Source organism: Mauremys reevesii, linkage group 22, assembly GCF_016161935.1.
Source record: "Mauremys reevesii isolate NIE-2019 linkage group 22, ASM1616193v1, whole genome shotgun sequence".
Classification (NCBI taxonomy): domain Eukaryota; kingdom Metazoa; phylum Chordata; order Testudines; family Geoemydidae; genus Mauremys; species Mauremys reevesii.
In genome coordinates, this window is record NC_052644.1 from 17928117 (window position 1) to 17938973 (window position 10857).

General features: G+C 51.5%; 1 protein-coding gene across 1 annotated transcript; it reads right to left on the minus strand.

The window, feature by feature from the left end:
• Nucleotides 1–6863: 6863 nt before the first annotated feature.
• On the minus strand, nt 6864–10617 carry LOC120388752. The gene is made up of 3 exons (XM_039510813.1): nt 10482–10617; nt 9992–10113; nt 6864–7876 (listed from the first exon to the last, which is right to left on the minus strand). Exons 1-3 carry the CDS (start codon nt 10491–10493, stop codon nt 6934–6936), a joined length of 1077 nt encoding a protein of 358 aa, XP_039366747.1. The 5' UTR covers nt 10494–10617; the 3' UTR covers nt 6864–6933.
• Between the last annotated feature and the right edge of the window lie 240 nt (nt 10618–10857).

Consider the following 10857-nt stretch of genomic DNA (forward strand, 5'->3'; position numbering starts at 1 on the left):
CCAGCTCGGCTTCTACAAAGTTACAAGAATCAGAGCATGCGGCTGAGTCTGGGCTGCACAGCTGGAGCGGGGCAGTTGATCAAAGGCAGGGGCCCGGGCCAGATGTCAGCCTCAGGAGGATTTGCCTCTCCCCGCGCATCTGGGTGCGTGGAAGAAAAACAATGTGCAGCCGGGTAGCTGTGAAACCCTCTTGTTAGCCAGTGGCTCTGGGGGGTGGCGCACCTGGCAACTCCCTAAGGGGAGAGCGCAAGCCAGGGAGATGCCATCCAGCAGGAAGCTCCTGGCCTGGGGCTCAGTCACCCTGGCCCTGTGCGTGGCAGCCCCAGGTAACGCCTTCCCCCCAGGTAGCCCCAGGCTGTGCCCCCCAGGACCCATATCTCACTTCTCCCCTGAGCGGGGGGTGGGGGGAGAACTGAACACACAGGGGAATCGCTCAGAAGCTTTTCCTTCTTCTGGACTAACTTCTGCTCTGACTTATTGATCTGCTGCAAGTGGCTGAGCCTGTCACAAACACAGCTGCAGAGAGCATCCGGGGGGTAGATACAGGGTCCCTGCGCAGGGCTGGGGGAGTGACGCACAGAGCACGGGCAATAGCTAATGGGTGTGCAGCTCAGGCACCTGAGGGCAGCTCAATGGGTGAGGCAGCTGCCTGTGCACACACAGACCTCAAAACGGAGAACAGGGGAAGCAGAGAGTAACAGCGGCTCCTTGTATTATACAGTGATGTTGTAGCCATGTCAATCCCGGGATACTGAGAGACGAGGTGGGGGCAGGAACAGCTTTTATTGGATCAGCTTCTGTTGGTGAGAGAGACATGCTTTGGAGTTTACCCAGCGCTCCTCTTCAGGTCTGACCTGTGCAGTTTGATAGCTTTTCTCTCTCACCAGCAGGAGCTGGGTCAATACAAATGTTACCTCACCCACCTTGCTTCTGTGTACGTAGAGCTCTCCTCTGCAGCTTTAAGACATTTATGTAGGGAAGGTAAATGACATAAGAACATAAGAACGGCCCTACTGGGTCAGACCAAAGGTCCATCTAGCCCAGTGTCCTGTCTTCCGACAGTGGCCAGAGCCAGGTGCCCCAGAGGGAATGAACAGAACAGGGAATCATCAAGTGATCCATCCCCCGTCACCCATTCCCAGCTTCTGGCAAACAGAGACTAGGGACACCGTTCCTGCTCATCCTGGCTAATAGCTATTGATGGACCTGTCCTCCATGAATTTATATAGGGGGTTGTTTTTATGTCTGTTATAGTATTGGCCTTCACAACATCCTCTGGCAAGGAGTTCTACAGGTTCACTGTGCGTTGTGTGAAGAAATATTTCCTTTGATTTATTTTAAACCTGCTGCCTATTCATTTCATTTGGTGATCCCTAGTTCTTGTGTTATGAGAAGGAGTAAACAACACTTCCTTATCTACTTTCTCCACACCAGTCATGATTTTATAGACCTCAATCATATCTCCCCTTAGCCGTCTCTCTTCCAACCTGAAAAGTCCCAGTCTTCTTAGTCTTTCCTCATACGGAAGCCGTTCCATATCTTTTTGCTGCCATTTTCTGAACCTTTTCCAATTCCAATATAGCTTTTTTGAGATGGGGCAACCACACATGTAAACAGTATTCAAGATGTGGGCGTACCATGGATTTATATAGAGGCAACATGATATTTTCTGTCCTATTTTTTATCCCACTTTTGAGAGAGACTTTTGTAGCCCTTCGAAGTTTGTCTGGGTCGTAATTTTGCATCATCTGCAAATTTTGCCATCTGACTCTTTACCCCCTTTTCCAGATCGTTTAGGAATGTGTTGAATAGGACTGGTCCCAGAACAGACCTCTGGGGGACACCACTATTTACCTCTCTCCATTCTGAAAATTGACCATTTAGACCTACCCTTTGTTTCCTATCTTTTAACCAGTTACCAATCCAGGAGAGCACCTCCCTTCTTATCACGTGGCAGCTTACTTTGTGTAAGAGCCTTTGGTGAGGGACCTTGTCAAAGGTTTTCTGAAAATCTAAGTTCACTATATACACTGGATCCCCTTGGTCCACATGCTTCTTGACCCTCCACAAAGAATTCTAGTAGATTGGTGAAGCATTGGTGAAGAGGATGGAAAATGATAAAATACAGGGAGGGTCTGATCAGAAACAGACAAATGAAAGCGTCCCATTCAATTTACTTCATTTGATTCTACGCTTTTACAAAAACCATGTTGACTCTTTCTCAACAAATTAGTTTCATCTCTATGTCTGACAATATTGTTCTTTATTATAGTTTCAACCAGTTGGCCCGGTACTGAAGTCAGGCTTACCGGCCTGTAATTGCTGGGATCACCTCTGGAGCCCTTTTCAAAAATTGGTGTCACATTACCTACCCTTCAGTCATCTGATACAGGAGCTGATTTAAATGATAGGTTACACACTATAGTTGGTCAGTCTCAAATTTCACAGTTGAGTTCCTTCAGAACTCTTGGGTGAATACCACCTGGTCCTGGTGACTTATTGCTGTTTAATTTATCAGTTGGTTCCAAAACCTCAATTTGGGAAAGTTCCTCAGATCTGTCACACAAAAAGAATGGCTCAGTTTTGGGACTCTCCTTCACATCCTCAGCAGTGAAGATCGATGCAAAGAATTCATTTAGCTTCTCCGCAGTGGCCTTATTGTCCTTGAGTGCTCCTGTAGCACCTCCATCGTCCAGTGGCCCCACTGGTTATTTGACAGCTTCCTGCTTCTGATGTACTTAAAAGAAAATTGCTATGACTTTTTGAGTCTTTGGCTAACTGCTACTCAAATTCTTTTTTGGCCTTCCTAATTGTATTTTTACACTTCGTTTGCCAGTGTTTTTGCGCCTTTCTATTTTCCAGACAATACATCTCCAAGAAGCAGTCATTTAAGATGTCAAGAAACTTTCTCTCTGCATCCCGTCCTGAAGTGACACGTACCCAGGCAATATGGGGATAATTGAAATCCCCCATTATTATTATTGAGTTTTTTATTTTAACAGCCTCTCTAATCTCCCTGAGCATTTCACAGTCACTATCACCGTCCTGGTCAGGAGGAAGGTAATATAGCCCTACTCCTATACACTTATTATTAGGGCATGGAATTTCTATCCATAGAGAGTCTATGGTACAGTTTGATACATTTCCGACTTTTACTTCATTTGATTCTACGCTTTCTTTCACATCTAGTGCCACTCCACCACCAGCACCATCTGTTCTGTCCTTCCGATATATTTTGTACCCTGGTTTTACTGTATCCCATTGATTATCCTCATTCCACCAAGTTTCTGTGATGCTATTATATCTGTAACCCTTCAGCCCCTCTGAGTTGGCAGCAACAAGGGCCGGGTTCAGTATCCAGGGGTTCCCTTTCAATAAAGCGATGCAAAACCAGCTCGAGCCCCCACCCAGTGACCTGGAACAATTACACCCCCCGAATCCCCCGGGCGCCTCTAGGAAGCAATACTTCCCCTCTCGCAAGCATGGAGTCTGAGTGTAGCAAAATCCTTTTAATGATGGAAGGAAACAATGCGGCATTACATTGGGGACATACCACAAACAGGATTCATAACACAAACCATGAGCAAAAGAACCACCTCCAAATAAGTTGGGCAATGTCCTTTTCCCTTAGGGTCTTAAGTCACCCCAAAGTCCAACAACCCAAAAGTCTCTGTCCCTGGTCAGTGCTGCCCCAGAGTTCAAAAGTTCATCTGCAGAGTTTTACACACACACACACACACCCCAGCCTGGGCAGAATTGGGGGAGGGGGACACACGGGGTGTTAAGGGGCACCTTACGTGGGCCAAGGCCAACTGCCCCGCCACTCCGTGGAGGTCTCCTGCAGCCTTCACCACAAACAGCTCTTCTCCTCTAGCTGCTCCGCTCCTCCAGTCGTCCCCACAAACTGCTCCTCTCTGCTCCACTCCCTGTTCCGTGGGCTGCTCCAACCGTCCCACAAGCTGCTGTACTCCACCAGCCATCCCATGAACCACTCCAACCATCCTGCAAACTACTCTGCTAGTTGTTTAACAATATATCTTCAGGCACCCCCACTAGTTAACACAGCACTCAGTGACCTCAGCTCAGTAATTTTAGCTCTTTGAGTGATTTCAGATTCATAGTAGTAAGGGGAGCCTCAGTGCTGGTGCACCATTAGGACAAAAGGAAATCAGCTCAGCAGCTCTTAGGGCTTGGCTACACTTACAAATTTGCAGCACTGCAGCAGGGTGTGAAAACACACCTTCTCCAGCACTGGTCAAAGCCCCAGTACTGTATGTTATTCCCCACACAGAGGTAGAGTACAGACAGCACTGGGAGAGCTTTCTTCCAGCGCTGGCGCTCTGACTACACTTTGCACTTCAAAGCGCTGCCACAGGAGTGTTTTGAAGTATAAGTGTAGCCAAAGCCTCAGTTAGACTCCTAAGAGAATCAAAATTCGCTCTGCAACGCAACACAGAAAGGAAGAACTCTCACGCTCACTTACCCCAAACCATTCTCAATTCACTGGGTTTTGGAACCCATGCCCCTTGTCTGGCGAGTGCTACTTAGTTGATTGTGACTCCCTCTTTCATAAAACAGGCTCATAGTCCTTCATTCACATAATCAGGGTAAAACACTTTATTCCTCCTACCCCATAACCGAGACATTGAGGATCCCACAGCTGTCAAAGTGACCATTTTTTGATCTGCCGTGGACTCATGCTAGGCTGAGTGGGTGTGCCTATGCAAACAAGATCCGCCCCCTAAGTTCTTTTCCACACTCGCCATAATTCACCACCAGATGTCAGGGTAGAGCTCATCCTGACTCTGCTTCTAGTTCACCCATCTTATTATTTAGACTTCTAGCATTGGTATATGAGCACTTTAAAAAAAAAGTCTCCTTTTAGCTGTCTGCTATTACATGATGTAATTCAGGGGTTCTCAAACTGGGGATCTGGACCCCTCAGGGGGTCACGAGGTTATTAAATGGGGGGTTGCGAGCTGTCAGCCTCCATTCCAAACCCCGCTTTGCTGCCAGCATTTATAATGGGGATAAACATAAAAACATATTTTTAATTGATTAGGGGGAGTGGCACTTAGAGGCTTGCACTCAGACCCCCCCACCCAATTTCAGTCCTCTGCCTGGAGACCTCCCACTCACCTCAGGGTGTGTGCCCCCTGCCCCAGCAACTCTATCCCCATGCAGACTCTGACCCCTGCCTAGGACCCGCTCCTCAACTGCAGTCCCTTCCCCAGGATACCCCAATCTTAATTCATTTTCAACTTTTACTTCATTTGATTCAACGCATTTTTTCACATCTAGTGCCACTCCCCCATCAGCACGACCTGTTCTGTCCTGCCGATATTTTTCTTTTTTTTTTTGTACCCTGGTTTTACTGCTGTGTCCCATTTGATTATCCTCATTCCACCGAGTTTCTGTGATGCCTTTAGGACAGTTTTTAAACTAAGGGCTGGGGAAAGCCAGCAGGTGTGGAGGAGCATGTGTTTGGAACATCTCTTAGGGGAGGATCTATTATATTACAGCATCTCTATATCCTTGTGAGGAGAAGAGGATGGAAAATGATAAAATACAGGCAGGGTCTGATCAGAATCAGACAAATGAAAGAGTCAGATTCAATTACATCAGTGGTTCTCAAATGAGCTTAGGGGGCGGATCTTGTTTGCATAGGCACACCCACTCTGCCTAGCATGAGTCCACGGCAGACCAAAAAATGGTCACTTTGACAGCTGTGGGATCCTCAATGTCCCATGGAGGTCCTGGACTTCAATCTCTTACCTAGCAGCCTAAATTTGGCCTCCAGGGTCTCACTCCTGGCCTTTCCTATGTCATTGGTACCTACATATACCACATGTACCATGACCACTGGGCTTTAGCGACAGGCACCTGACCCTAGCCGTGGCCTTTACCACCCACCTGTCCCCGTCAGCGGATCCCGGCCTTGTTAACAAACAGGTGAATCTGGCTCAAGGGGAGAAGCGGATGAAACGAACAGGCATGTAGGACTCACCAAACCAGGGCAGGCCCAGGTTTCTGTCTAACTGGCTCTCCTATCCCCTGTTCTTGTCCCCCATCCCCAGCGCAGCACCTCAGAGCCTCCAGCCACTGACTGGAACCTTGTCCCATCAGGCCGGGGAGCTGCAGGTCCCAGTGGAGTGACGGGGCACCTACACGTCCCACTGCAGGTGGACGTGTGCCCAGCGCTGGAGCCAGGGCGTGTTGCCCAGCAGTTCCCGTGGTGCGGCGCGTGCCGGCCAATCTCATGGACCCGCCCAGAGCACACAGGGCAGATCTGCCCTGACCCCTCTCAGCCCCCGCTGAGCTTCCCCCCGTCTGATCCAGCCTGTGTGGGGCTGGCAGGAAACATGCAAACTGGGGCCTGCCCAGAGTGTTTTTCAAGAGTCTACCTCCACCTCACCAGCAGGTGGCAGCCGATGGCCAGGTTCATCCATAGCGAGCTGGGTGTCTGGCAAAGGCTACCCGGCCTCGCTCCCAAGGGGGTGACTCTGCCAGGGGTCTGGGCTCAGGGGGAGCCCCAGGCAAAACGTGGGGGCCAGGCCTGGCCCGATGAAGGGGGCACTGCCAGGGAGGCTGCGAGGCCTCCCACGCTGTGTAAAGTCCAGGCACACGGACAGAGAGGAGGGAGACAGACACAGGGACAGAGACAAGAGGCCCCAGGAGCCTTCAACACTTTATTGGTGTTAATCATTCAGGATGGGGGGACTCTGCAAAATCACAGGCCTTGAAAAAAGAAATAACCCACCCCCTCCACCCCCTGTATCCTCCCATGTCCCCGAACCCTCCAACAGTGTCCCCTGCCCTGTAACCCCCCCAACCCTCCGATGGAGCGTCCTAACCCTCCATCCCCCTTTCCCCCGATGGCACCCCCTGGCCTGCCATGCCCCCAACCCTCCTGCAGCACCCTCAGCCCTGCCGTTACCCCCGCCTCTGAGGGGGCCACGTAGGCCGCTGAGGGGGCCAAGGCCTCTGAGGGGGCCACTTAGGCCGCTGAGGGGGCCACTTAGGCTGCTGAGGGGGCCAAGGCCTCTGAGGGGGCCACTTATGCTGCTGAGGGGGCCAATGCCTCTGAAGACGCGCAATGTCCTGCCATCCGCCCAATGTTACAATGTCGTCCTCTGCCCTGCTGTCCCCCCAGCCCTCCAATGGTGCCCCCTGACCCACCATCTCCCCAAACCTCCAAAGGTGCCCCCTGCTCTCCCCTACATCCTCTGCTCTCCCCTCTGCCCCCTGCTCTTCCTTCTGCCCCCTGCCAGATGGGTGCAGCAGCTGCCTCATGGCTCGAATCTCATCCAGGCAGGTGTTGGGGTCGGTTTTGGGGTCGTTCCCTCTGCAGTCCCTGCAGCCGTTGGTGTCACAGCGCAGCAGGGGCACGTCGGGCAGCCGGTGCCAGGCCTCCAGCAGGCTTTGAGGATCCAGGTCCCGGTCCTGACGGTAAATCTGCCGGAAGATGAAGGCCTTGTAATTGTGGTCGATGGGGCGGAAGGTGTCCCTCACCATCCGTAGGATGTTGTGGGGCCTCTTCACCAGCAGGCACGTCCCCGCACAGGGCGAGCGGACGGTGAAGAAGATCAGGCAGCTTCTCTTGTTGTAGGTCCGGGCCAGGAGCTTCTGCACGGGGCTGTTCCGGTCGCCCTGGAGCAGGCGCCACTCGGCGTGTTCCCCCGCCCTGCCCAGGCGCTGCATCCGGGCAGCCACAATGGGCCCTTCGTCTGGGTCGTACAGGACACCCTCTGGGTTGATGGCCGCCTGCATGTCCCGCAGCTTGTTCCTGCGCAGCACCTGTTCCAGACCAGATGGGTTCTCACAACTGGCTTTCTGCAGGCTGACGGCGAAGGCGTATTCAACAGCCAACCCATCCCTGAGCGAAGGCAAAGCAAAGGGCAATGAGAAGACAGGGGGCTCTGAACAGCTCTGCCCCAGCCCCGAGCGGCAAACTTGGGGTGGGTCACACATGGCGCCGTCACTGGCCGGTTCTAGGCTCTCAGGGCTCCAGCCTGGATTAGGGAATGTTTGCTCCCTGGGAGAATGAAATAAACCTGGAGGGCGGTTTTTAGAAGAAACTGCAACAGGTGCCCCCAGGGATCATCAGCCTGGTGTGAGCTTTGGTCCGTCAGCCCCACAGGGCTGAGCGTTACCGCTTGAGCTCCAGGAACAAGCCGGAGCTTTTATGCGGAGCCACCCCAAGAGAGGGTCGGGACACACAGTTCGCCCCAGCATACACAGCGATTTTCTGGAGAGCTGAAGAACACTGGAGATCAGGGCTCCTCATTTCTCCCCCCAGTTCTGGGAGGGGACTTTGATTGTGATTAAAGGGAGGCTGACAATGGCACCTATATATGGCCCATTCAGTGTGAAAGGCTTTATGTCTGCCACGTTAGAGAGCTGGGTTCTCATCCCACCTCTGCCTGAAGTGGCCTTGTGCAGCTGAATTGGGGAAGGTTGGGGGCTCATAACTGACTGAGGACAGGGCAGTAATCTGTAAGGTCTGAGGCCTTTTTCAGGAATAAGCAGCAGCCCAGGAAGCAAAGAGTCATATTCCCTCTAAATTTAAAAAAAATATGTAAGATTGGGCTGTTAAGGCAGCATTCCTGTGCTAACAGTCCTCACCATCACCAGTTCTTAAGATCATTAAAGAAAACTTTATTTGACAGCATTCAACAGTCTGGCAAGAAACCCACTTATTGTCGTACCTCCCGCAGGCATGCCGCCAAATCCACGTTACCACCGGACCTCCCACAGCCGCGCCACCGAAGGCTGCCTGACTGCCGTGCTTGGGGCGGCAAAAAAACTAGAGCCATCCCTGCCTTTATAGTCCCCCACTTCTCTACTCTTTATCTAGATGGTCTCTGTCTGGTTCTTTGATTGTTTCTGTCAGTTGCAGAACTAATTTTACAAGATTTAAATCAAGTAAGGTGGCGGGTTATGATTGGGTAAAGAATTGTTTTGTAATGGGCTAGGATTGGAGAAAAACACAATTCTGTAGCATTTCAGTTAACGATTGGTTCAGATACAGCTAAGCCCAACTCAAGTTTCACTATATAAACTAGGGTCCAAAGGAATGCAGTTCTTTGGAGACTAACTGCAGGGAACAGCCAAAGATCAGAACTACCAGCCCTCAGCACCCTGCTAGCCCTCAATGTAGCAGCTAGAGCCCCAGATGACCTGGCCCTGACTGGCCCCCAGGAAAAGTCCATCTGCCTTATTGGGAGTGGTGAGCATTGTCTGCTTCCCCTGTGTATGGGTGCAGAAGGAGCTGGGGCTCGCATCTGGGAAGGGTGATTGTGGGATTCAGGGGGAGATGGAGCCTGGAACTGGAAGAGGGGTAATTCTTGGGGATTTCCAAATTTTGTTTTGGAAAAATTAAAAACAGATTTCAGTTGGACCATATCTGAATATTTCATTTCAGCAAGATCAAAATATTTCCATTTCAGCTTTAGCAACTTGACTTTCCTGCTGTATAATATAATGTAATATAATATTTCACCTGTATATTATAAACAGTAATATAATATAAGTAAAAATATAAAATAAAGTCATAACCAAATGTTTCTATCTAACAAAACATAATTCTAAAACAAAATTTGGAAATCCCATTCCATGGAAGTTTTCAAATTTTAGTAACTAATTTGGACTGAAAAGAAAATAGAAATTTCTGAGGGAATTGGAATTCCAGTTTCCAACCAGTTTTTCACAATAGTAATGAGACCCACAACCCCAGCCCGGTGCACCCCCAGAATTACCCCTCTTCCAGTTCTCTCCCTGCATCCCAGAATCACCCCTCCCAGCTCCGAGCCCCAGCTCCCCCTGCACCCCAAAATCACCCCTCCCAGCTCTGCCATGCACTGAGCCACCTATGCCATATAAAATCACACAGGGCAAGGTGAAGCATCTTCCCCGTTTTCTTCATTTACCACCCGAGGAGGGCAGACGGGTCCCAGCCAGATGGGAAATGCCCCACTGGCATCTCACTCACTTATCTACATGATCCACAGTCTCTCTGAGCGCGGCCGGGTTGATGCTCCCGACAGTCTCTGGCCCGAAGCAGAGGAGAAGTGGCAGCAGCAGGAGTCCAGCCCTGGGCATCCGTCCCGACACCTGCACAGGACCCCACATTGTCAGCACCCCTGAGCATGGGCACAACCCAGAGCCACCAACCCACATCCGCTAGCCCCTGGTGTGCTACCGACAGGAGAGAGGGCAGGGGATAACCCCCTGGAGATTGATGGGGTGGGGTGTGAATGGCAGACAGGTCTTCCATGGGGCTTTATGGGCCGGGGCGGGGGAACAAAGGGGACTCACCTGGGATTCCATAGGGCAGGAGGAAGCGGTGGGGATTCACCAGGGTTTCCATGGGGCAGGAGGAAGCGGTGGGGATTCACCAGTGTTTCCGTGGGGCAAGAGGAGGTGGGAGGGACTCACAAGGGTTTCCATGGGGCAGGAGGTGAGGGGCAGCGGGTACTCACCATGGTTTCCATGGGGCAGGAGTAGGAGGTGCCGTCACTCACTGACAGATGCTCATACCGGATCCCCAGTGATGGGCTCTCAGCTCCCAGCCCCTCTTCTTATAGCCCCATTCTTTCCACCCCCCCCCCCCATGCTGCAGAGGGACGGTGCCCACTCCTGCTGTCCCCGTGACCAGGCCAGTGGCAGGGGAGGTGGGACTCAGCTAATTCATTCAATATTGCCTTGAAAGGAAATATTGTGGGGCTGAGCCAGGAGGGGTGGGGCAGATGGGGGACCAGGATGGGAGGTGGCAAGGGCCAGAGCAGACATGGTGGGGGCTGGGAGCTGGGGAGGACCAGGGCAGATGGGGGTGAGGGATGGGGTATGGTGAGGGCC